The sequence below is a fragment of the Moschus berezovskii genome, chromosome 18, assembly GCF_049115385.1.
Source record: "Moschus berezovskii isolate FMDL1 chromosome 18, NW_MosBer_1.0, whole genome shotgun sequence".
Lineage (NCBI taxonomy): Eukaryota > Metazoa > Chordata > Mammalia > Artiodactyla > Moschidae > Moschus > Moschus berezovskii.
In genome coordinates this window covers 11,949,761-11,976,708 of record NC_142477.1, presented here as the reverse complement: position 1 = coordinate 11,976,708, position 26,948 = coordinate 11,949,761, and the positions used below count along the sequence as shown (strand labels likewise).

At 45.5% G+C, this 26,948-nt stretch overlaps 2 protein-coding genes across 10 annotated transcripts in view; one reads left to right on the top strand and one right to left on the bottom strand.

The window, feature by feature from the left end:
* MTRR (5-methyltetrahydrofolate-homocysteine methyltransferase reductase) overlaps positions 1-11,651 on the bottom strand; it is a 33,094-nt gene extending 21,443 nt beyond the window's left edge. For 2 of the 6 annotated variants that reach the window (XM_088827626.1, XM_088827625.1), the window contains exons 1-5: positions 11,483-11,631; positions 9,352-9,516; positions 7,203-7,356; positions 4,259-4,376; positions 1,223-1,601 (exon numbers count right to left, since the gene is read on the bottom strand). In XM_088827626.1, the coding sequence (XP_088683752.1) occupies positions 1,223-1,601; positions 4,259-4,376; positions 7,203-7,356; positions 9,352-9,480 (780 nt within the window). In that variant the 5' untranslated portion in view covers positions 9,481-9,516; positions 11,483-11,631. Of the gene's footprint in view, positions 1-1,222; positions 1,602-4,258; positions 4,377-7,202; positions 7,357-9,351; positions 9,517-9,792; positions 9,881-11,482 lie in introns of those variants that run through there. The other 4 variants (XM_055422273.2, XM_055422272.2, XM_088827627.1 and 1 more) reach the window with 4 other exon arrangements.
* A 112-nt stretch (positions 11,652-11,763) lies between these two features.
* FASTKD3 (FASTK mitochondrial RNA regulator 3) lies at positions 11,764-26,358 on the top strand. Of its 4 annotated transcripts, none has more exons than XM_055422279.2 (8): positions 11,764-11,846; positions 14,201-15,684; positions 17,034-17,119; positions 19,333-19,507; positions 20,759-20,828; positions 21,166-21,280; positions 22,387-22,471; positions 22,781-26,358. In XM_055422279.2, the coding sequence occupies exons 2-8, from the start codon at positions 14,247-14,249 to the stop codon at positions 22,894-22,896; spliced, it is 2,085 nt and encodes a 694-aa protein (XP_055278254.2). In that variant the 5' UTR covers positions 11,764-11,846; positions 14,201-14,246; the 3' UTR covers positions 22,897-26,358. The 4 variants fall into 4 exon arrangements, 3 of the variants coding, with proteins under 3 accessions (XP_055278254.2, XP_055278253.2, XP_088683750.1); XM_055422278.2 differs by having other exon boundaries at positions 11,774-11,983; XM_088827624.1 differs by having other exon boundaries at positions 11,774-11,983; positions 22,387-26,355.
* Positions 26,359-26,948: the final 590 nt, after the last annotated feature.

The following is a 26,948-nucleotide window of genomic DNA, read 5'->3' as shown; positions in this document are numbered from 1 at the left end:
CACCCACCCGGCACATTTACCACAGCCACTGCGCCTGTCCCCAGTCCTGACTAAGATGTACTTGTTGTGATAATCCCTTTTAATAAAGAATGAAACATGAGCATGAAAATAATAACCCAGGGAACGTCATATAAAAACCTACCTGTTTACCTGAATGCATTAGAAAAACACTGTAGAAATATGATGCTGAAAACACTAGTATGCATATCAAGTGTTCGCAAACAGTTTTCAAATAAACTAAAAAGTTGCACTTAAACTGTTTCTCAAATGTCTTTCCTCATTTAATAAAAGGAAAAGAAGAAACCAGAAACCACGACAGTTGTGTTAAGAGCGTGGTTTACCTGAGAAAGCCCACACAGAACTCCCTCTTAACAGAGAGGGGTCAGCCATGCGTCACAAGACCAGCTGCCCTGGAAGTTTATTCCAAGCATGCTGGAAAAAATTTCACGGAACCATACACTGACAATCGTGGGGTAATATCAGCTACTATTCAATTTTATGCTCAGAAATGTACAGATCACTTTAAAGTCATTTACTTACTGATAGGAAAGATACTCAAGGCATAGAAAAAAAGACTTAGACAAAAACAGGAGAAAGAAAAGAGAAAAGAAAGAAAAACACCTAAAATGCAGCATCCCAGGACAGTAAAGATCCACACTGGAAAAGTGATCTTACTGTACCCGACTCAAATTAGTTGCTGAGATAGTTTTCTGACAGCCCACAACTTGCCCTCACCTGACTGACATCTAAGGCAAGAAGCCAAGACGTTACTTCTCCAAAGGAATAAAGAAACTGAGCTCATACCCATTTTCTTCTTCAAAGAGAAGCCAGGTAATAACACAAGTGTATCTTTAATGCCTCTTTGAGACAGTACAGCATCTGCCTGCAAAGCGGGAGACCTGGGTTCCATCCCTGGGTTGGGAAGATCTCCTGGAGAAGGAAATAGCAACCCACTCTAGTACTCCTGCCTGGAAAATCCCATGGATGGTGGAGCCTGGTAGGCTACAGTCCATGGGGTCGCAAAGAGTCGGACACGACTGAGCGACTTCACTTTCCTTTCCTTCCAACTCCACCACTGCAGTGTAGAAGCAGCCTTGGATGGGCATGGTAGTGTTCCAGTAAAACTTTATTTACATGAGAGCTGGTAGACCACACTCACCCAGCATGCCAGTTTGCTGGCCTCCACTATAATTTAAAAAATACCACCACCATCACTGCTTACCTGGCCAAGGGCCTCCTCCAGATGCACCTCTAAATATGCCGGTGGCAAAGTGGGGATATTCAGAGAGGCTTGTGAAAGTGGGGGTGCTGAACGGGTAAGCGAGGCCCCAAAGTCTGCAATCAAGGTGCTTGACTGACCGCTGTTCACTGCATTTTGTTCCAAAACTTCAGCAGCCTTTCCTCCGGAATCATCTAATCTCAGAAGTCCAACTTGTGATTCCACGTGTAACAATTCCGGTGTCTCAGGGTCTGTCCTCCGGGAGGCATGAGATGCCATCGTGAGACTTTCACTAGTGTTCTCTCTTCCTCTGTTCGACAGAAAATGCTTCTCGAGGGCGGCCCAGAGTCCATTAATCCATGGCTCAACCACAAGTTCCAAACTGAGTTGTAAAACAAATAAGAAAAAAGAAACAAACACTTTAAGTTCTTCATTTAAACACATAACAACGGGATAATGGGAAAATGTGTCCACCTGATGGAACGCTGTGCAACTGTCAGAAACATTCACTGTGAAGGCTATTCAAAATACAAAAATACTTACAATCTAGCTAAAAAGGAAAGCATTACTGTCTTCATTAGCACTGAGCTATAAAAAAGTATGAACAAGCATAAAAGTCGGAGAACAAAAATGAAGATGATTTAGTAAAAGGTAATAGCAGTATGATTCCACTTAACTTCTAAAGTAGAATTGGTATTGTAAGAAGACGTGGTTTTAAACAGGCATGCTAAATTCTGATGAAGCTAACGGAACATACTCAAAATCCAAGTCTACTCTAATATCATAAGTGATAATTACATCAAATGCACCACCTTTTTTTGCCTAGTCCATTTACTGATCTTTGTTTCGTATAGACTAAGACACCACCAAGAAACCACTCCAGATTAATGCTCTTTGACTAATAGCTCAACCCTTCAATCATCCTTTGAAGTGAAGTTGCTCAGTCGTGTTCGACTCTTTGCAACCCCATGGACTGTAGCCCATCAGGCTCCTCAGTCCATAGAATTTTCCAGGCATCATCCTTTAGGAGAGCTGAATTAACCGTAAGTACATTGTAAAATACACTCATCCACTGACTACTGGCTGGAGAAGGAAACGGCAACCCACTCCAGTACGCTTGCCGGGAAAATCCCACAGACAGAGGATCCTGGCAGACTACAGCCCTTGGGGTCGCAAAAGAGTCGGACACGACTTAGCACCTAAGTAACAGACTGACTGCTGGCAAAGCATGACAACAGTAATGTTCCCGACACTGTTCACAGAGTGACTGGCCGAGAAGCACCGCGCCAAGACCATGAGAAGGACATCTCTGTCATTTTCAATTACAGCTCCAATGTGTGATCAATTAAGTTCCAACTCACAGAGCTAAGCGACGAGAGGAGACACACTTTAGACCTCTTTCTCATCGAGACTCTGGCTATAATTTCACTGTATTCATTTGCTGCTCATGTGGCGCACAGTTCAAAGTTTGGTGACACAGTACATCCATCCCTCGGGACATTTGGAAGAGCAAGCGTATAAAATTAATGGCTCAATAATGACAGTACATTTAAAACACCACTCTCACAACTCAGAAATAGTAATGCGGTAATACTCTCACAAGAAAGCCCACGCCCACTGCGTACGCACTACACGGCGGGCGCTGTTCTGAAACAACAAGTTCTATTCATTCACTTGACGCTTCAAAGAGCTCTAAACAACATACACTGTTATCATCCATTTCACAGGGGGACGCCGAGACACAAAAATTTAAGTAACGTGACCCACGCTTCACAGTCAGTAGGCGGGGAAAACCAAGGACCTGAGCGCAGGTGTTTAACTCCAGTCTACATTCTTAACCCCTTCAACGTGGTGGTACAGGAAGCCAAGATGTCTCCTTGAAAATGTTCTAATTTTAGAAAGAATACTTAGGTTGAAAATTTTAGAGATGCAGGCTGCTGAAATACACACTGAACAATTTTAATGGTCAGTGCAATAAATCAAGTGAAATCAAAAGCCTCTTAAGTAAAATATCAGTTGAGCAATACGAATAATGGATTTAAAAGCGTTTAGCATTTAAACAGCTCACAAAGGACAATAAACATTTAATGCCAACAAGGTTTTTCATGGGGAAAAGAGTCCAATACAGCGAGACAAAACTGAAAGGTAACAGGCAAGGCAATATGGTGGAGCTGTCACCATAAAGAACATGTGCCCTGGGGTGACGGAAAAAAACTCACAGCATCACAGCTGCAGAAAATGACAGACATATGGACTCACAAAGGTGAGCTGTGGGCAAACAGAAGTGTCTCCAACACGCTCATGCAAGGTGGCATATGCAGAAAAGCACAGCCTTTGCTGAACTTGTCATGATGCATAAGCCCAGATCTAGTGTGTGAGATTTTCTTAATACACAGAGCCAGCAGAAAAAAGATCAAGTGCATGCATGTGCTGTTATGACAGAATAAGGACAATTCTATAACGTCTTTGAGTTAACACGTTAAGAGGATTTGTAAGGTGGCAAGTAGGGTGAAATACTGAACTGTAAAAACAAGAATAAATCAATGAAACAGAAATTATATTCCTGGTTGGCAGGGTGGCCAATGACCATGAAGGCAGGGAGGGAGAGCGCCAAGGAGCCAGGGTGCCGGGAAGGCCTGCGGCCCACGTTCTCCAACTGTAACGTGCAAGCCGGGCGCCCTCCACAGGGAGGTCCAGAGTCCAGTCACTCCCCTGCAGGCACACGCTCGCCAAGTTCCTAAAGAAAACAATGACTTCTGCAAACAGCTGCACACTTCCAAGCCTGAGGTAACTGTACTGGGCTACCTTCCTAGTGTCTTCCAATAGCAGACACTGAGATGGACGAGGCACTTAAAAAAAAATAAAAAAAAAAACCCAGCAAAACAGATAAATCAAGCTCTGGAGGATTTTCTTTGGTCCCAAAACTAAAATAGGACACTGAAAGTCAATGCTAGTTCAAAAGTGAATCCCTTTTGTAAACTGACTTACATCATGTACAAACATGGTTTATTGGAAATGACAGAGGTACATTGCTCTTACCCTACACAGTCATCCGCGTGGCCAGTGTCGTAGAAACGCTGGGCTCCAAGCTCCTGAAGTCGTTTATCAATTACCTTCCCCCCGTTACAGAAGTACGTGTATTCTGAATCACCCAGACCTAGAGTCCAAATGGGTTATTAGCATGCAGTCAGGTTTAAATTTAACCATATACAGAAGAGAGAAATAAAACATTCAGAAGAACACCATTCAAAGCTCTTCTTGATGGAACAGGAAATAATCTGTAGCTTCATATTTTCTTATTTTTTCCTTGAGGAATACTAACTATGCAAACAGAAACAAAACAAGTACTTTGGACCACTGTTAACAGAAATATATCTCACATTTTTGTTTCCATGAATCTGTGTAAAAATATGGTAACCTGAAAATAAGGATTAGCATTCTAAATGAGAGGGTAACAGGCAGGAAGGCCAAGGGTCTCCAAAGGGAGGAAACAGGCTGCAAGTGTCAGACCCTTTTTCTCTCTCTCTTAAGCAGCAGGAGAAAACATACTAGTGTTAAATTTTTTCCCCTTCTCTATACAAATTTAAAAAGAGGTTTCTCTTAAAATTCTGTGTTGCCATGACGACACCTGGCTCCACCAGAACTTAACTTTTCTCAAACCTTGAGCTAACCAATGCATTTTTCTTATGGAAATGTTTGTCCTAAGCTGTGTTAATGAACTATGTATCTACCTTTAGACTCCTGTCTTTCCTCTTAGGACTTAGAATGACAAGGGCTAAACAATCCTGTATGTTCTACTCATACATTGCTCCCCTAATCTGTAACTGTCAATGAAACTATTTTCTTGGAAACCTGCCTTTCTTCAAGATGCATGTCAATCGTTTTATGGCCCGGGATGACTCACCTGGTGCCAACGTTATCTCAAAATGCATGTTGTGGGTGAGGGGCTTGGTGCCATTCTCTGAGTTTTGAGACATCTCCTCTCTCTAATAAGCAGCCTATTGACAGGTATGCAACATACTGCTAAAAGCTGGGGCGGGGGGGGGGGCACTCTTTCTGCTCCCTTCTGATATATATGTCAGAAGCCTTCTCTATCTGTTTAATACTTTAATAAAACTTTATTACACAAAAGCGCTGAGTGATCAAGCCTCGTCACTGGCCCCAGACTGAATTCTTCTCCTCTGGAGGCAAGGAATCCTGACGTCTTTCACGGTTCAGCAACAACCTTTGCTGAAGAGCAAACAACCTTTGCTCCTTTCATAAGAACATGCAACATCTGTATTTTCAGGCTTTTCTGATCCCACTGCAGGGTCTGCAAACTACAGCCTATGGGAAATTACCATCCTTTTCTGCAAATAAAGTTTTATTGGAACACAGCCAGGTCCACCTGTTCACACCTTGTTAAGGCAGCTTTCAAGCTCCAACAGCAGAGATGAATAGTTGTTAGATAGATCAGTGACTTATGAAACACAAAGTATTTACTATCTGGGACTTTATAGAGTTTGCTGCTGCTAAGTCACTTCAGTTGTGTCCGACTCTGTGTGACCCCACAGACGGAAGCCCACCGGGCTCCCCCTTCCCTGGGATTCTCCAGGCAAGAACACTGGAGTGGGCTGCCATTTCCTTCTCCAATGGTGTGAAAGTGAAAAGTGAAAGTGAAGTCGCTCAGTCGTGTCCAACCCTTAGCGACCCCACGGACTGCAGCCTACCAGGCTCCTCCAGCCATGGGATTTTCTAGGCAAGAGTACTGGAGTGGCTTGCCATTGCCTTCTCCGTTACAGAGTTTACTGACTCCTAATCTAGAACAAGAGCTACATCCAAAACACAAACGACCATTTATTTGCTGTTTCTGTGTTGGATATATTAAGAATTGCTTCTGTGTTTCCTCTTAAGAAATGGACTAACACTTTCATACTCAGTTGAAAACTTAAAATTAAGAGCTTAAATTTGGCACTTGTTTGTCTCCCTGGATTTTTCCTACAAGAACAAGGTAAGCAATTCATCGGTGGGCCCATACACGGGCCTAAGACTGACTAAAATGGCCGGACAGGCTTCAGTCTTTCCTTTTAAATAATTCTGAGGAATTTTTAAGCAATATGTACATGTTCACTCTTCTAAATAAATTGGAAAAATTGAATTAAAAAGCTATACACACTCTATAAAATTTTCTCTTGAATACACTACACACGACAGATCTTGGCCAGGCCCATCACCTCAATCCCTATCCAGTTATTTATCACCACACATTCCATCCTTTCTAGATACCCTTCCCAAAACTGCTCTCAAAAGAGAAGAGCGCGCGAGCCAGGCAAATGGACCCTGAATTCCCTCTTTGGCGCAACTATCTCACTGAGCTGGTCCTTCTGAGCCTTTAATATTTTAAAGCTATTCTTCACAGAGCCCTACCCTAGGCCAGTGCTTCTTAAGTTGGGGTACATAGTAGTCACCTGAGAGCTTTAAAAACACTGATCCCAGGACCCTACTTCAGAATGATTAAGTCGGAATCACGCGGGGGAGCACTCAAAGCAACGACATTGGAAGGAAAACTCGCAGCGGATGCTAGTGTGTGGCCAGGCTGGGGAATCAGCATCCTAGGGGGATGGTCATCTGCTAAGGAAGCTGTCACATGAGAACTTTGAGAAAAAATAAAACAAAAAACACAGCATGCAGGGTTGCTCCTTGGGTTTTAGCAGATTTGGGGTAAGCCCAACCACTAACATTTCAAAAATATTTCCCAGTTGAATCTGGTGTGCACCCGAGGTTAAGATGCTATTTTGGAGCCCTCCAGAGGAGCTGCTGGGGGGTGACAACTAGGAAATAGCACCTTGTTTACGCTCAAATATTATACATACATAACACATTTAAAAACTCAAGAAGGACAAAATCTATACAATGATGCACCATGGTTTTGAAAAACACATTTAGATACTAGCACTAAAGCCAGCAGTAACATTCCAGTAACTACACAAAACACAGTCCACACCTAGTAATCCGTACCGCAGGTGAGCCAGGAAGTCAGGTGGCAGCGTCTTGTCCTGTATGGCTTTAACAAACTTGCGGGCTGTGTCAGGCGGGTCTCCGTTGCCCGTGGTAGAAACCACCATCACAAGCGGTGCTGTTTCGGTTTTCAGATCATACTATAACACAAGGGTGTCACGTCAGACATCTACTGCTATGTAGACTCAACATACCAGCAAAACAATCAGCTTCATTTTCCATCCTGTCGTCTGTGGCGCATGATGGCAGAGAGGCACACAGAGCATTTTAAATGGCAAAGTGAAAGTGTTACTCCTCAGAGATCAGGAAACCTAGCTGTCAAGAAGGGCCTGACCGCCTCAGGGTTCCAGAGAGCCAAGAAAATGGAATACTGGGATCACTGGTGTTTCCAAGTCTTAAAATTCAAGTTTCCTTATTCTAATTCTCACCTAAATTTCAATAAAGCACTCCCAATAAAGCACTTCACTCTCTCTATTCACAATCATGAGCTCTACCATCACTGAGCTCCGTGGTGTTCACTTTATTTTTCATGCTGACAATAACAGGTGAAGACGTGAGCTAACATCTTACCAGGCAACTCAACGCTTTTAGAGCACAACTCTGCAGTTTACAGTGAGTGACTTTACCTTGAGAAAGATGACTGACTGAGGAGGGCGGAGATATATTAAAGTTGGATGAGGAACAAATGGAGAAACCACTCAGCGGAGGAGAACAAACAACATGACTACTGCGGTATCAGAAACAACTCACCACTCACTTCACTTTTCAAAGAGTTGCTGGCCCCACCGGGGTCACTGGCGAGGGCCATGTCAGGGCTAGTTGTCTGATGCTGTCGACTCTGTCTCTGGGGTTAGTAACAGATTTGGACGGAGCGCCATCCTGCGGCACCACGCCTCACTCTGAGTGTGCTGCAGGATCACGGAGCCCATGACTGGCGGTGCCCCAGGGCCCTCCCGGCTGGGTGACTGGCTCCCCGCCAGGACCCTTCTGCCTGGGTGACTGGTTCCCCTCCTGGCTGGGTGAGTGGCTCCATCAGGACTCCGCCTACATCAAGGAACTTGGTGGTTTCCCTTCTAGGAGCTAAGCTTATAATTCACCTCTGTGGCTGACAGGCTAGTCTTTCCGACCAGACATGTGGGAAGGAACAGAGAAGGTTGTGAACTGGAGCGAGAGTGCATGGCCGGGTGGTTTTTCAAGTACTGAGCTGAATTTGAGGACTTAGTGGCTGGCATATCACCATGGGTGTTATAAAAGCCCTGCTCGTGGCTCAAGCCTGAGTGAGCGTTAGTCGCTTAGTCGTGTCCGACTCTCTGAAACCCCACGAACTGTAGCCCACCAGGCTCCTCTGTCCATGGGATTCTCCAGACAAGAGTACTGAAGTGGGCTGCCATGCCCTAAGGCCTGAAATGCACAAGATTATAACCTGAGGGCCTCAGTCAGACTAGGTATTCTAAGCACAGATCTGTTAAGATCTCATGTAAACAACTCTGTGAACACGAGCCTGAGCAAACTCCGGGAAGCAGTGGAGGACAGGGAGCCCTGGCACGCTGCAGTCCATGGGGTCACCAACAGAGGGACATGACATAGTGCCTAAACAACAATAATAACAATCCTAAGGTGGGAACTTCCGCAGAGACTGAATACAGAAACACAAGCAGTCCCCGAGTCTCCCGCAGATCCTACACCTTCACTTTAAATTCTATCTTCACAAAAGAATTCAGTGGTTTCGCACTTGGAGGAACTCTGGCATGAATGACAAGGTCATTATTTCAGGGAAGTTTGTACAGGGCACCGGCATTCATGAGGTGGAAAGCTCACATGTGCGTGTGAACACACATACTTCATTTGTTCCCAGGCACCCAACGAGAAAAACAAGGCAAATACACTAGAGCCATTCATAGTTGAGAGTGGTTATAGTCATCCTAGTTTTGAAGACCATGTAGTTTAACTGAACACACACACAGAGAAAAAAACTGGCAGAAGTCTTACAACACAGCTGATAAAATGAATTCCTAAGTGATTAAAAAAAGAAAAAAAAGGATCATGGTGGCATTTAGAGTCCTACTTTGTTTTTTAACATCAATTCCCAACCAAAACACTTCAAAGCGTGACACACAGTAAAAACCACAACTTACCTTATCCGACTCACTAATACAGCAGAGATCTGCGGAAAAACCATACGGAGCTGCTTTTTCGCTTATTTCTTCCGCTATGGCCTTTGCCTGTCCTCGCTGTGTAGCATAGAGTAACAGAAACCTCCTCATCACCTCAAGGCATATGCTACAGCTGTAATAGTCACACTGCAAAACAGAAAGGGAAAGGGGGATTTCTCTTCTTAATGGAGCAGCAAGAACCTGCAGGTATTAATTTTCTTAATTAAAAACAGACGGCAACACTATCCAGGGATAACATGAAACAGACTTACTAACTTTTTTAGCATTAATTCTTAGGGTCTAAGAAAGAGAGTATTGATGGAATCAAGGCGGATACAAGGAAAGCTCTAACACCACAGCTCAGAAATCAGATTCTGGGGCCAGACTGCTGGGGCTTGAATCCAGCCAGGAGTGACCACTCACAGGAGGGGAACTTCAGGCCGGACTCAGGCCTACTGACCAGTCTCTTGGTCCTCGAACAACGACGGTACCTACCTGATAAAGACAACAGTGAGACACACAGCAGTGTCCAATAAATTTCAGATACCTCTGATCTCTTAAAAAAAGGCAAAATTAAAAACTCACTAAAATGGTAAAAACCCTATTAAAATTGATTCCAACTTGATCCCAATGCTAAATAAATCACAGTACTCTAGTTAATACTTTTCTTATTTAATTCAATATCATATACATCTGCATGCATGTATGGACATACTTACATACCTATAGAGAAAAAAACCACTTCTAATCTACTCAAATCTTTTACTAGTTTTATGTTTTTTCCTGAACAGATAACCAGGAGTAAAATAAAGGGCTAACAGATTTTTCGCCACACTCCTCAAGTGTCTAAACCTGAGAAACTATCAATATGTAAGGATTCAGGTTTCCCACGTGGAACCAGTGGTAAAGAACCCACTTGCCAACGCAGGAGATATAAGAGACTCCCAATCAGATCGCTGGGTTGGGAAGATCCTCTGGAGGAGGGCATGGCAACCCACTCCAGTATTCTTGCCTGGAAAATCCCATGGACAGAGGAGCACGGCAGGCTACTGTCTACGGGGTCACAAGAGTCGGACACAACTTAGCGACTAAACTACTACTACTAGGCTCCTCTGTCCATGAGATTCTCCAGGCAAGAATACTGGAGTGGGTTGCCATGACTGGTGGGCTACCATCCATGGGGTCATAAAGAGTAGGACACGACTGAAGCACGCAGGGCAAACTGAAACTTTAGCCCCAAACTCGGCGTTTGGGGAACGAACGGCAGATACTTTTTTTGCTCCTCTGGCCAATTAGATCTGAGGACAACTTAAAAATACAAAGGAATTAAACGGTAAAAGCACTGTATTAATCAGCAGGATGCTAAAAAGCAGGAAACAACCTGCGGAACAGACCAGCGCTGGATACAGCGGGTACGCAAGAGGTTAACGCTGGATTAAAAAAAAGAAAGCTTCCCTCATAGCTCAGTCGGTAAAGCATCTGCCTGCAATTGCGGGAGACCTGGGTTCAACTGCCGGGTCGCGAAGATCCCCTGGATAAGGGAATGGCAACCCACTCCAGTGTTCTTGCCTGGAAAATCCCATGGACAGAGGAGCTGGAGGGCCACAGTTCATGGGATCGCAAAAGCCGGACACGACTGAACGCTCTCTGTCTTCTTTCTAACTCTGGATAAACGGGTAAGGGGACGAAGTGGAGACAGCACACAGCGAGCTGATCCAGAAGCACGACAGCGCAGTGATGGGAAGGACCCGGGGCACGTCGCAGGAGCCGCTGGCACAGTCCGAGATGCTCGCTGCGTGAGACCCTCGGCCCCTCAAGCACCTTACGGAGCAGGCACCGCAGCCCACGCTCCTCAGGGGCTGGGGTCCCCGGCACCCGCAGGACAAGGTCGGGGCGGAGAACCAGCGCGCGCCACTGGCCCGCGGCCCTCCTCCTAAGCCGGTGCCCAGCGTGCCCTCCGACCCCCGCCGAGGGAAAGTGTTCGGAACCACAGACCCGACGGAGCAAGGGCCCACAAGGACCTGCGGGGCCGGTTCCGCACGCCCCGCGGCGCCTCCGGGGGGCGACGGTGAGGGCGCAGGGCCGCGTCCCCGGGGCGGGCCGGAATCCTCACCTCCTCCCCGCGCGCGTCCAGCCTGGGACGGCAGGAGGGACGCGGAGGCCGCCGCCGGTCGCCCAGACCTGGCAGCGGCGGCCACGGGGTACACGCACCTGAGGGAATCCGTCAGGCTGCTGGGGAATAAGCGTAGCGACCGCGAGCCCCGGTCCCGCGCCTGCGCACACCGCCTCGCGCCGGGGACCAATAAGAAGGCTCGGGAAAAGGCGCTGAGGCCAATCACCGCGCGCCTGGACGTGCGGCGCCCGCCCCTGCCTGGCGCATGCGCCGGAGGCCCCGTCCGCCGAAGGGCGAGCGTACGGAGGCCTACGAGGCCGCGGAGCCGCGTGGGCTGCTGGGACCCCGGCGCGCGCGGAGGCCGGTAGGTAACCGGGCGGGCCGAGGGCTTGGCTGGCCCGGCCCGGCGTGCGTGGCCCGCGGCTCCGCTGAGGCGCTCGCGCTCGCGCTCGCTCCCCGGCTCGCCGCCCAGCTCTTCGGACTCGGTTCCCGCCTTTCCCGGTGCGTGAGCATAGGATTCCGCGGCGCCCGTTTTGGGGGCGCCCGGCCCGCCAGGTCCTTTCCCTCCAGAGAGGACGCGGCTCCCGCCTCGGGGCGCCCCGTCCCCCGCTGTCCCGCTCCCTCGTGTTCCCGGGTCTCCCACGGCGGGGCTGGTCAGGGGTGGACGGGCCGGCCAGCTTTCCCCTTCGCTGATAAGCGTTTTAAATTTTTTTTTTCTTCATCTGCAAAGCTAGACCTTCTTGTTCCCCAGTCCTGACCAGATGCTAACTCTGAGGGGAAACCGACCCCTCGGAGACCTTGAAGCTTCTCTTTTCACCCTTGTCCTGTGAATTAATAATGGTCACTTCAGTTGTGTGTGAGTTCTTTCCGTCAACCAGCACACAGGAGGCGTACGAAGGAACCAGACGACCCTTCAACCAGAGTTGAGGTCTGGCTCGGCCGCTTACCAGCTGTGTGAACTGGACACCATGAGATCTCTGTGCTTCCCTTTCCTCATTTCTAAGATGACGTTAAAGCACTTAATTCATTGTGGTGTTGGGAAAATTAAACATAACATTGCCTGGCAAGTGATAGCGATGATTATGAGATCCAGCCGCTATTCTGTAACATCTTGGAAACTCTCCACACCTTCCCAAAAATAGTTGGAATAATCCTCCCACGCATTAGCGTATGAAATTACCCAGCGTATAAAAACTAACCAGACCTAATTTCGCAGCCACATTCACCCTCTGCGATAGCCCACACTCTGTCTGTGAAATGTGCTTCTCTCTGTATCTGAGTAAATCCACTTCTTACCTATCTCCTTGTCTCACTGAATTCATGAAGAACTTGAGCTTCATTAGGTCCTGAAACCAGGTACTGTGGGTTTTGACTGGATTTGAGTCCCAGCCACGTGGGTTCAAGTCCCAAGCTGGGTTTTGGCTGGGTTTGAGTCCCAGCCACGTGGGTTCAAGTCCCAAGCAGGGTTTTGGCTGGGTTCCAGTCCCAATCTGAGGTAAACAGTTTCAATTCTAAGCTCTAGGGTGCAGAGTCACTGCTTTTATAGTACTTAGGCTTTTTTGCTGTTGTTTGTTTTCATTAGAGTATAATTGTTGCTTTACAACTATATTGTGTTAGTTTCTGCTATACAAGAAAGTGAATCAGACACATGTATACATACATCCCCTCTTCTTTGGATTTCCTTCCCATTTAGGTCACCACAGAGCCCTGAGTAGAGTTCCCTGTGCTGTACAGGAGGTTCTCATTTGTTGTTCAGTCACTCAGTCATGTTAGACACTGTGACTCCATGGACTGCAGCACACCAGGTTTCCCCTTGCTTCACCTTCTCCTGGAGTTTGCTCAAACTCATGTCCATTGATTGAGTTGGTGATGCCATCCAACCATCTCATCCTCTGTTGGCCGCTTCTCCTTTTGCCTTCAATCTTGCCCAGCATCAGGTTCTTTTCCAGTGAGTTGGCTTTTTGTATCAGGTGGCCAAAGGATTGGAGCTTCAGCTTCAGCATCAGTCTTTCCAAAGAATATTCAGGGTTGAGTTCCTTGAGGGTTGACTGGTTGGATCTCCTTGCTGTCCAAGGGACTCTCAAGAGTCTTCTCCAGCACCACAGTTCAAAAGCATCAATTCTTTGGCACTCAGCCTTCCTTATGGTCCAACTCACATCCATACATGACTTCTGGAAAAACCATAGCGTTGACTATACAGATCTTTGTCGGCAAAGTAATGTCTCTGCTTTTTAATACACTGTCTAGGTTTGTCACAGCTTTTCTTCCAAGGAGCAAACGTCTTTTAATTTCATGGCTGCAGTCACTGTCTTTAGTTGTCTATTTTATATGCAGTATCAACAGTGTTTATGTGTCAGGCCCAGTCTCCCCTCTGTCCTATCACTCCTTCCCCCTTGTTCTCTGTGTCTGTCTCTGTTTCTGCTCTGCAAATCAGTTTGTCTATTCCATTTTTTAAATTCCGCATGTGTGCATTAATATAGGATATTTGTTTTTCTCTCTGATTTACTTCACTCTGTATAACAGTCTCTAGTTCCATCCAAGTATCTGCGAATGGCACAGTTTCGTTCTTTTTTTACATCTGAGCAGCGTACTAATGTTTGAGTGGGAAATGTTTAGTGGGAATGACTCCTTTTGGGAACTCATCCTTAGTTTCATAAGCATTGGTGTTGAATGAACTGTGTTCTAATATATTTGACCACTTTTTTTTTTTTTTTTAAGTCTTTTAATGTTGTTGTAACTCAAGAGGAGCTGAGAATCTGATGGCATGGCTTTAGTTACCTTACGAAGGAACCTCTGTCACTTATCTGATTTTCGGATACACGGAGCTCTGGCTGCTCTGAAAACTCAGCATGTAAATCATGTTCACAAGACAGTCAAAGAGCATCTGTGTCCATGGTTCTGGTTGCTGCAACCTGGGCCCATCAGGGTCCGGTTCCATCATGCCCATTGTAAGAAGTTTCATTCAGAAAACGGAAATGACCTCCATCCAGTTGGGGAGCCAGGGTTCTCTCAAGTACACAGCTGGGACAGGTTTGAACACAATGTTAAAAATGTGGACGAACAGATGTTTTACGGGAAACTAAACAGCTTCACTTCATCAGGAGAAGTCTTACGTTTTGTAAGCACACTGGAGACTTTGCCTGATACTATGATGGCAGGAGCCTTACGTCGTATTTGTGAAGTGGAAAGAAAAGATGGTGATCAAAGGTCGCTGAAAGAAATACTGGAGAGTAGTGCCTTTCAAGCTTTGTGTGATCGGCTTGGACGGGATCCCTCGGATCTGTCAAATGCGGGTTTGGTGACTGCTTTTCAAGCCCTGACTCTGTTCTGTGGGGATGCCCAGAGTCGCTTGCTGATGAGCCTGGAGGCGGAATGCCAGCATCGTCTTGAAAGGGGCAGCCTGGACGTTCACAGTCTTTGTATTCTGGGGGAAAGTCTCATTAAACTGCACGGTCCAGGCTGTTCGACGCTAGACCTGATCATATATCAGCTGCAAGGGGAAAGTTTGGAAACATTTACCCCTGAGGATATTGTGACCCTTTACAGACTATTGCAGGCGAGTCCTGAAAAAGCGGACCAACAGCAGAGGTTCTTAAATAAGATCAATCACTTTTCTCTATCACTAGTTTCCAACCTGAGTCCTAAATTGATGAGCCAGATGCTCACTGCCCTAGTGGTCCTTGATCAGACTCAAGCACTTCCCCTGGTTATCAAACTGAGTAAATACGTTGTGCGGCACATCGCTCATTTCACTAGTGAAGAGCTCAGGAAAGTCTTAGAAGCGTTTATATACTTTGGGCACAGTGACAGATTCTTCACAGAAACCCTGGAGCAGCATGTCGCTTCACTGTGTCTGTCTCTGGATCCTGAGCTTGTCAGCAGAGTCATGGAGTACTGCAGCAGAAAGCTGGTTCTTTCAGAACCCATCTTCAACGCAGTGGCAGAAACTTTTGTTTGTCAAGCAGAAAAATTTTCACCTAGTCAGACTGCCAAGTTAATTGAGCCATTTGGAAAACTCAACTATCTGCCACCAAATGCTTCTGCTTTATTTAGGAAGCTAGAAAACATGCTGTTAACCCACTTCAATCATTTTCCCCCAAAAACACTGCTGAAACTTCTCCATTCGTGTTCGCTTATTGAGCGCCATCCGGTCAACTTTATGGCTAAGATATTCAGCCCATATTTTCTTCAGCAGCTGCAAGGTGAGTTGGGTTATGACTTCTGAGAGTAGAAAACTTATCATTTGACCTTGATGTTTTCAAGTCACATATATAGCTTTTTTTTTTTTTTTTGGAAAAGGAAATGGCAACCCACTCCAATATTCTTGCCTAAAAAATCCCAGAGACAAAGGAGCCTGACGGGCTACTCTCCAAAGCGTTGCAAAGACTTGAACATGACTAAGCAACTAGACACACATACACAGCATGTACCTTTTTTATTGAGCCTTTGTTTTTTCTTCCACTATGATCAGAAGAAGAGATCTGAGGTTACAGATGCTAACATAAACACAGGGTTAAAGACCCGTAGAACATTGCTCGGAGAGAGAAAACATTTTTGGGTAAACAGACTCTGCTGCCCTAGCTGAGAAACTGAATCTTCTTATAGAGATCTGGTGATGACAATGGCAGTATCATACTAACATGTTAGGAGCTTTGATGACAGCAGCTGTATCACTCTTTTTCCTTTATTAACTGGCCACATGTGGAACTTCCTTGACCAGGGATCAAACACATGCCCCCTGCAGTGGAAGCGTTGGGTTCTTACCCACTTAACCACCGGGGACGTCCTGTCCTTTTTTTGAGAGCTGTTATCTTAATTCAAGACCACCCAAATCTGTAAGAATCTAGATCTCCATAGGTAAAAGAAATCCCCACTAATTCTAATTCTAACATGTATTTGTCACTTTTAATTATATTCTCCAATTAGGAGCTTGCAATCTTGAAAGCCAGAATGAGATTTCATTGAGATGACGGGCAGGAAGGCATAATTTTTTCGAACAAGTTATTTCCCTAGTGTCATTTAAAGGTATCTTATTAGAGTGAATTAATTAACATTGTTGTGGTTCAGTTGCTCAGTCATGTCCAACTCTTTGAGACCCCATGGACTGCAGCACGCCAGGTTTCCCTGTCCTTCACCATCTCCCGAAATTTGTTCAAACTCATGTCCATTGAATCTATGATGCTAACCAACCATCTCATCCCTTGTCATCCCCTTCTCCTCCCACCTCAATCTTTCCCAGCATCAGGGTCTTTTCCAAGAAGAGTCGGCTCTTCGCCTCAGGTGGCCAAAGGATTGGAGCTTCAGCTTCAGCATCAGTCCTTCCAATTAATATTCAGGAGTGATTTCCTTTAGGATGGACTGGTTGGATCTCCTTGCAGTCCAAGGGACTCTCGAGAGTCTTCTCCAGCACCACAATTCAAAAGCATCAGTTCTTCAGCGCTTAGTGCTTCTTTATGGTCACAGTTAACGTTGTGCATTCTGGCTATTCTTTTCTGTGATTACACACACCAAAGTTCACACTTAACTCTGACCAAGATGCTTTGTATTTCAGGTGAAGAGTCCTATTTAGACAGACTGAGCCTAGCGCAACTGACCCAACTCTTCTTAACCTCGATTCTAGAATGCCCGTTCTACAAGGTAAAAGCACGAGCTCGTTGCTTTATTTCCCTACAGGGATGGGTTTCTTTGCTTCCTTCTTCCCCTCCACCACTGCCCCCATCACCCCCCAACCCCCAGTCATCTTTTAAGTTCCTTCTCTTTTGAGCTGCGTAACCTCATTAAAAAACAGAGCTTTCATTCACTTGGAGTCAGTTAAAAAGTCTCCAGGTAGACTTTTTTCTAATAATTTCACCCATCATGGATGGACTTACAGACCTTTTCCAATACTTGTCTTGATCAGCCATGCTGTCATAAACATGCATACTTACCCTTTCATACTGGGGCCCTTTTGTTGTTTTAATCTAAAGACTAGATTCCCGACCATGGGATGTTGCTGTTCAGTCACTCAGTCGTGTCTGACTCTTTGCAACCCCATGGACTGCACCCCAGGCTTCCCTGTCCTTCCCCATCTGGAGCTTGCTCAATCTCCTGTCCATTGAGTCAGTGATGCCGTCCAACACCTCATCCTCTGGATGGCTGGATTAATTTTCGGCAGACACTGACGGATTTATTTCCCCCTAATAGTTGTAGATGTCTCATTTCACCAGCCGTGAATGAAAGTGTCTCCCCCCATTTCTGTCGCAGTATGTTCTTAGTGCCTTTAATTTTGTCATTTGGCTCAATGAAATGTCATGTCACTTGCTTCAGTTGCATTTTGATGAGCAGTAATGAAGTTGAACATATTTTCACGTGTTTATTGGTCATTTACATTTGCTGTGAATTGCCTCGTTATGCCTTAATTCTTATTGCTTAGGGTTGTTTGTCTTTTTTGTTTTGTTTTTTGTCCTAGTGAAAGTGAAAGTCCCTCAGTCTTGTCCAACTCTTTGCAACCCCCATGGACTATACAGTCCATGGAATTCTCAAGGCCAGAAACTGGAGTGGGTAGCCTTTCCCTTCACCAGGGGATCTTCCCAACCCAGGGATCAAACCCAGGTCTCCCACATTGCAGGTGGATTCTTTACCAGCTGAGCTATCAGGGAAGCCCTAGAACACATTGTAAAAGACATTAACTATTACATGTGTTGCATGTATGTTCTCCTGGTTTATTGTTTTAAAGTTTTTTCATTTTAATTTAATATTGTTTATGATGCTTTTTTGCTACACAGAAATTTTTGTTTTCTGTAGTCAGATCAGTTCATTTTTTATGGCTGCTGGGTTTCCTGTGTTGTTTATGAATATTTTGTGACTCCTAAGGTAGTATAAATATTTTACTGAATGTAAAAAATACTATTTTCCTGTTATGTTTAGATCTTTAATCTGCCTGAAGTTGATTATAGTCTGTAATATGTGGCAGAACTCTAGCTTAGTTCTTTTCCAGATGGATAACCAATTACTAGCACCATTATTACATAGCTTTCCTTTTCTTACTAAATTGAAATGTCAGCTCTATCGCATTTTCCACTATTAAAAACTCAGTTGGGTGGCCTCAAGCCCCTTTGAGCAGTTCTAAGAGCTCTAGGGATATTTCTTGAGCTAGCTTGCTTTCTTTCTCTTCCTTCTTTCCTTCCTTTTTTTTTTTTTGTGATCATTGACTACATTTAAAACACATTCAAAAGATATTTGGAATTATTGGTCTTGAACTATAATAGGAATATTTGGCATTGTCTCATTGGCAGCAACATGGATGGACCTAGAGAGTGTCCTGCTGAATGTAGTCAGAGAAGAAGAGAGGTCGTATGACAGCCCTTATATGTGGAATCTAAAAGAGACAATATAAATGGACTTACTTACAAAATAGAGACTCAGAGAACGAACGTATGGTTGCCAAGGGGAAGGTTAAGGAGAAGGGATAGTTAGGGAGTTTGGGTTGGAGATGTACACACTGCTGAGCTTAAAATGGATAACCAGCAAGGGATAGGACAGGAAACTCTGCTCAATGTTACCTGGCAGCCTGGCGGGGAAGGGAGCTTAGGGGAGAATGGATACTTGTATGTACATGGCTGAGTCCCTTACCTGTTCACCTGAAACTATCACAACATTAAGTCAGCTATACCCCAGTTCAAAATAAAACGTTTTTTACAAAAAGAATATTTGGCATTGTCATTTTAAGAAAGGTATTTGTGCCAAGTCTTAAAGACACATATTGCTTATAAAGTAATCTTGGATCAGATTTTTATACTCAGGCAGCATTCATTTTATTCTCTGATTTTGTATCTTATTTTTCTTTCTCACGGTTGCACATACATTTTTAGGGTCCAAAACTTCTTCCTAAGTTTCAAGTGAAATCCTTTCTTACTCCGTGCTCTTCCCTGGAGACCCCCATGGATTTTCACCTTTATAAATCTGTGATGATTGGACTAATCGACCTGTTAGGAGCAAGACTGTATTTTGCTTCAAAAGTGTTAACACCTTATTGCTACACAATAGGTAAGTAGTAGGGAATTTTGTTGTTATGCAGTCCTCTGATGGAAAATGTGGGCCTTGGTAGCCACCACAGGTCTGGAAACAAGAGTGGAGCTGGTCCTTCACTGAAGGCAAATGGGAACAGGGGTGGGCAGTAGGGTTGAAGGGTCAGGACTCTGTGGGTGGAGTCCTGGAGGTTAGCCTCATGCAGCAGAATGTCTTTGGGCATCCTTTCGGGGCATTCATTCAAGAGGAATAGTGACCCAAAGTAAACAAATGAAGTAGTTCAGACTAATACCCGGGACCCAGAAGAGTACTCAGTCATTATCAGCTATTCTTGTCTTCTCGGGGCTGCCCGGGCGGCTCAGAGGTAAAGAACCCTTCTGCCAATGCAGGAGATGCGAGTCTGATCCCCAGATCAGGAAGATCCCCTGGAGAAGGAAATGGCAACCCACTCCAGTATTCTTGCCTAGAAAATTCCATGCAAGGACAGGCGCCTGGTGGGCTCCAGTCCCTGGGGTCCCAAGGAGTCAGATACAACTGCATGTGAACACTTGTCCTCCAGGATCCTGCTGTCCAATACAGTAGCCACGCATGCTAGTTGTGTTTAAATCAGTTACAACTCTCAAAATTCACAGTTCAGGTTCCCAGGTGCGCCAGCCACCCTTGAAGTGCTCCATGTGTGGTTTAAGTGTTTCCATCATCGCTGAAAGTTTTGGTGGACGGCACTGCGTAGAGAGTCAGAGGCCTTCTCTTTTCACACTGTTGCGTCAGGGACAGTCAGCTGAAGGAGGACAGTGTTCCTGGGCTTCACACGGTCACGTCTCACTGCCCTCCTTCACGAGCTCCTTTTCCAGGGAAGGACGGGGAGGCCGCGTGCCCAGGGCCCACGCGTCAGGGCTCTGGCTGCCTCACCCACCGCTGGGGCGCTGGTGCTCGGGGACGCCAGGCACCAGTTGTGTAGGGTCGTCTTCAGTGCTCCCACCATCTCTTCCGAGGAGAGCGAAAGCGTGTGTGGTTCGCATCGTGCCCCGGGGACCCAGAGGGCCCCCTCCTTGTTCGAGTGCAGGGGAGCCCTCATAGCTTACCCTGATGTGGTTGGGCAAAGCTCTGATTAAATTAAAGTTCTCACCGTTGTCTGGTGTGATTGTTGCTTTGCAGCCTTCTGCCCAGTTGATAAACGCAGTGCGGAAGAAATGAGAACAACCAGAAGGGAAGGAAGCTAGTGTTTGTGAGGGTATCACACGAAGACTTTTTCCTTTCTTCTCTCACCAGATGTTGAAATTAAATTAGATGAAGACGGATTTGTATTACCATTTACAATTGATGAAGATGTACATAAAAGGTAAAGAGAACCGTTGTGGTCTAGATGTTACGAGACTTGTCCAGGTTAATACACAAGGGTTGTTTCTTAGGAAAGTGAGAAAGGTAGACACAGTTCTGGAGATAAACACTATGGCATACCAGCTTTAGAAATTCCTTGTAACATGTTATGAACTTTAATGTTGATAAAGTTGAGTACTTTTTTCATCAGATCATTGGATGACAGTCATGAGTCATTTGAAAACAGAATAGGCACAGAGGCATAGCCAAATCCCAAATAAACTCTGGCAACTAAAACTATGTTAATATTTTGGGTTGTTATAAAAATGAAGTTCTTCTCTCCTCTTCCATTTTTTTAGAGTAGCACTGTGCATTGATGGTCCAAAAAGGTTTTGTCTGAATAGCAAGCACTTACTGGGGAAGGAGTCTACTAAGCAAAGACACCTGCGCTTGCTTGGTTATCAAGTTGTCCAGGTACAGTTTTGCCTTTTTCTTTCCCCTAAAAGCCATTTCTAGTTCAGATTTGCTTTTCCCAGAGTACTGAGTGGTGTTGCAGCCCAATGGGCCAAGACTAATGTCTAGTTATATGTCAGCTTTGTTCGTTACGCTTGTCTCTTGATTTGTATTTTGAAACATGGTTTTTATACTTGTTTTCCAAAAGTGAGACATCCCTAAATTCTGTATAAGCTGTGCTTTACTTTGCTTTTAGAATTACTAGATTGTTAGAATATCTATTTTAGTTTCCCTTGATATAAATGAATAAAATGGACAAGATGGCCCATTAAAGCCAGGATCTTCATCGAGTCCTAGCGATTAAGGCTCTTACTTGTCTTTACATTGAGGATCACTCACAGGGGCTTAAGTGTGGAGTCACCGTGCATGTAACGGAGGTTTTCTGTCACCTGAACTGTCTGCCACCCTGCTCTCTGCTCTCCTGTGCAGTTACTTTTCTCCACTCCGTCTTGTACACACCCAGATTAATTTTTCTAAAACAAATCATTGCCAGTGTGCTCAGAAACCTTCCTTGTTTCCTTACCGCTTATGAGATAAAGTCAAACTCCTCTGCATCTCAGCATTCCAGATTCTCCATGGTCTGCCTGCAGCCAGGCCATCTGCTCCGAGCTCAGCGGTCTCCCTTCCGGCCTTTCCCCCTCACCCAGGCCACTCAGGTGGTCCCCACCTCTCGGAGTGTCCCAGTTCTAGTCCTTCATAACTCCCAGTGAGGTCGACCTCTCACCCTAACGTAAAGTGTCAGAAACTCCCTCTCAATACTAAAGCATGATTTTCATTGTATGTTCTGCTTATGTTTTGTTTCATTGCATATTTTAAGTTGGTACCTGATTTATAAGCTCCTTGGGGACAAGGATCATGTTTAGTCTTGTGTAGTCACCCCTCTCAGCGCTGGCAGCACCATCACAGGCTCTGGGCACACGGGACACGTGAGCTGGCTGTGATGTCCTTCCGCCAGGAGCTGACGTTCCACCATGGGGGTGGGCGTGACAGACTGACAGGGCAGCCCAAAGCCAAGGTAGTTTCAGATTATGAAGGATCATGATGGCTTTCTTTTCTTCTCTTCACAGATACCCTATTATGAGATTGAGATGCTAAAATCAAGATTGGAATTAGTGGACTATTTACAAGGAAAACTATTTTCTCAAAACTCAGGTAGTCATTGGTAATAAGAACGAATACTGACTTCTGAACTCACATAGTGAAAGGACTTGCAAATTAGCCATTTATTTATGGAGTGATCTGGAAAGGGTCTCTCGTTTCCTTATACTGTGTATACACTTTTGTTGTTGTTCAGTCACTAAGTCCTGTCCGATTCTTTGCAACCCCATGGACTGCAGCAGGCCAGGCTTCCCTGTCCGTCACCAACTCCCAGAGTTTGTTCAAACTGATTGAGTCAGTGATGCCATCCAACCATCTCATCTTCTTCTGCCCCCTTCTCCTTCTGCCCTCAATCTTTCCCAGCATCAAGATCTTTTCCAGTGAGCCAATTCTTCACATCAGTTGGCCAAAATATTGGAGTTTCAGCACCAGTCCTTCCCATGAATATTCAGGGTGGATTTTCCTTGAGGATGGACTAGTTGGATCTCCTTGTGGTCCAGGGGATTCTCAAGAGTCTTCTCCAACACTGCAATTCGAAAGCATCATTTCCTCAGTGCTCAGCTTTCTTTGTAGTCCAACTCACATCCAGACATGACTACTGGAAGAACCACAGCTTTGACAGTATGGACCTTTGTCATCCAGGTGATGTCTTTGCTTTTTAATACGCTGTCTAGGTTTGTCATAGTTTTCCTTACAGGAAGCAAGTGTCTTTTAATTTCATGGCTGCAGTCAGCATCCATAGTGACTTTTGGAGTCCAGGAAAATAGAGTCTGCCACTGTTTCCTTTTTTTCCCCATCTGTTTGCCATGAAGTGATGGGACCTCATGCCATCAACATTTTTTGAATGTTGAGTTTTAAGCACTTGCTGCTGCTGCTGTTGCTAAGTTGCTTCAGTCGTGTCTGACTCTGTGCGACCCCATAGACGGCAGCCCACCAGGCTCCCCCGTCCCTAGGATTCTCCAGGCAAGAACACTGTAGTGGGTTGCCATTTCCTTCTCCAATGCATGAAAGTGAAAAGTGAAAGTGAAGTCGCTCAGTCGTGTCCGACTCTTCGTGATCCCATGGACTGCAGCCCACCAGGCTCCTCTGTCCATGGGATTTTCCAAGCACGAGTACTGGAATGGGTTGCCATTGCCTTCTCCGAAGCACTCACCAGTAGCAAATTTAAGATTAATCTTTATTCAATACCAGTATCACGGAGACTTTCACACATCAGACAGAGCTGATCGAGTACAGTAAAGGGGTGAGTGAGTGTCATCTTTTAGTCCCGTGTCCTGTGATGGTTGTCCGCTCACTGAAAGTACATTCTTGAGAGACTTTCGCTTGCTCTTCTAACAAATGTAAAAAATTTTCTCTTCTATTTTTTTCTTTTGTATTTTATTAGAGTAATATATGGTAAGAAAATGAGCAAGGAAAATAGGTTTGCATATGAACATGTAGAATTATAGATTTACACAGATGTAATCCTTTAGTTAATAAAGTTTTGTATTGGTATGGGAGCTTTTTTACTCATAAAGGTATAAAGATGTGAAAAAGGCAACTTAAGCAGGGTTGGGGGGTAGTTTGGAGGGAGAAACTTCTAAATCTAGCTTGGCTTCAAACTACCTAGTTCACTATGTATGCTTCATTGTCCCATTATGGTAAGTTAAAAGTTTCGGGGGATAAGAAAGGTTCTGCACCCAGTTAGAGTGTGTGCGTTGGCCAGGGGGTTGGAGGGTAGGGATCTCCACACACCACTAAGCTGTGCTCCAGCACCCGCTGAAGGTCCTACAATTGAACTCCGTTCTGACAGTGTCTTCCTGGAGAGAGCTCCAGATCCCACAGGTGGAAGGCTCAGGCCCACATGACCTGACCAACTATCTATAGGTCAGAGGCTCCGATAACCCCCCTCCTTTAAGTTCAGTTACTCAGTTACGTCCAACTTTTTGCGACCACATGGACTGCAGCTAGGTTCCCATCCTCTACTATCTCCCGGAGTTTGCTCAAACTCATGTCCATTGAGTCGGTGATGCCATTCAACCATCTCATCCTGTGTCGTCCCCTTCTTCTCCCACCTTCAATCTTTCCCAGCGTCAGACTCTTTTCCAGTGAGTCAGTTCTTCGCATCAGGTGGCCACAGTATTGGAGTTTCAGCTTCAACATCAGTCCTTCCAATGAACACCCAGGACTGATCTCCTTTAGGATGGACTGGCTGGATCTCCTTGCAGTCCAAGGGACTCTCAAGAGTTTTCAACACCACAGTTCAAAAGCGTCAATTCTTTGGTGCTCAGCCTTCTTTCTGGTCCAGTTCTCACATCCATACGTGACTACTGGAGAAACCATAGCTTTGACTAGACAGACCTTTGTTGGCAAAGTAATGATGACCCCCTCCTTGGGTTCCATCAATTTGCTAGAGCAGCTGACACAACTCAGGGAAATGTGTTACTGACCAGAATATAGGTTTTTTATAAAAGGATGTAACTCAGGAACAGCCAGAGGGAAGAGATGCTTGGGCAAGGAATGGGGAAGGGTGTGGGGTTACCCTGCCCTCTCCAGGCACTACTCTCCCCTAAGCTCCCTCTACCTGTTCACCAGCCTGAAAACTCTGAATCTGATCCTTGCGGGTTTTTATGGAAGCTTCATCACAAAGAGGCCACAGTGGTTTGTTATAAATGCTAGGGGAAAAGCAACATAGCTTAAAACCTTCATCCACCGTTTCCATTTACCTGAATTCCCGCCCATTAGGACTTCTGTTACTTATTTTTCTAATCGGCATGAGACACTGGTTCTGCACTGTTGGTAGTAACGTGCTCTGCGAGCCTTTGTCTCACTGGGCTCCCCCTCACCCTCTTCATTCACTCACTCACTCACCAAACATTCACTGAGGAGCCCCGATAATGCTGGGCTCCCACTGAACGTCAGAGCTCCGGAGGGAAGCAGCAAAGAGCCCCAGCCTGGAGAGGCTCCGCGTGGAAAGAGAAGGGGTGATTACAGTGATGAGCCCGCTGGCGGTCCTGAAGCAGGAGCAGGACTCTGGAAGGCACATTTCAGGCCTGCCTGGAGCGGGAGAGAAGAGGCTTCTTGGAGTAATGTGTGAGCTGAATTCACAGGACAGAGGCGGGTTTCTGATTGCCATGCCCAGGGCACCCAGCACAAAGCAAACGGGGTTGCCACAGGAAGCGAAAGTGAAAGTCGCTCAGTCCTGTCCAACTCCTCGACTCTGTGGACTGTACAGGCCATGGAATGCTCCAGTCCAGAATACTGGAGTGGGTAGCCTTTCCTTTCTCCGGTGGATCTTCCCGACCCAGGAATCAACCAGATGCATTGCAGGTGGATTCTTTACCAACTGAGCTCTCAGGGTTGAAACTAAATGACACTGTTTTAAAGCAAATTTTAATTCTGAAAATGTGTGGGGACATGTTAGGAAGATAGGCTAACAAATAAATATGAGATTGCTGATTTCACCAATTGAAGTAAATTTGGCAAGCTCCATAAGATTATAAAGCCATGTGTGCTTATCAGCAGGCCAGTAAAATTTTAATGTCTACCTGTGTAAACAATGATGTGAATTTTCTTGTTGAAATTACATATACAATATGATAGACCATGGTGCCATGTATTAATAATGTTTTTAAATAAGACATAATCTTGATGTTTTTTAAAAGTAAAGCAAAGGGAAAAAGGTAAAGCCAAGAAAAAAATAGGTGAAAAAAGTTAACTTGCAAACAACGGTGATTATCTTCAGACTAGACTCTAGAGGGCAGCAAAGGCTCGAACATTTATTGGGCTTCAGCAATGGAACTATAAAGAAAGCGGAGAGTTGAAGAACTGATGCTTTTGAACTGTGGTGTTGGAGAAGACTCTTGAGAGTCCCTTGGACTGCACGGAGATCCAACCAGTCCATCCTAAAGAAAATCAGTCCTGAATATTCATTGGAAGGACTGATGCTGAAGCTGAAACTCCAATACTTTGCCACCTGATGCAAAGAACTGACTCATTGGAAAAATGCTGATGCTGGGAAAGATTGAAGGTGGGAGGAGAAGGGGGCGACAGAGGATGAGATGCTTGGATGGCACCACCGACTCAATGGACATGAGTTTGAGCGAGCTCCGGGAGTTGGTGATGGACAGGGAGGCCTGGCGTGCTGCAGTCCATGGGGTCACAGAGTCGGACATGACCGAGCAACTGAACTGAGCTCTGACTGAATGGAGCCGAATGGTCCCTGGTACGTGTGTGTGTCACAGGCCAGAGCTGTGGAAGGGTGACAGTTTTGCCTGAATAAAATGCAGTTTTCTTAGCCTCAATCTAAAGAAGGAATGCACTTTGGCTGAACCAGGCCTATCAGAAGAGGGTAGGTGGTATCTTTGGATGAAGAGATGCCGGCTGGTTTCTTGAAGATGAGGATCCTACCTACAGAATGTCTGTACACCTGGGTGCATATGGAGACCTGCTAAGTATTTGTTAGGTGGAAGAAAAACTAGGAAGGAGCGGGATTGAGCATATTTAATAGAATTCCAGGAGCAAGGGAAGCTCAGTTCTCTCAAAAAAAAAA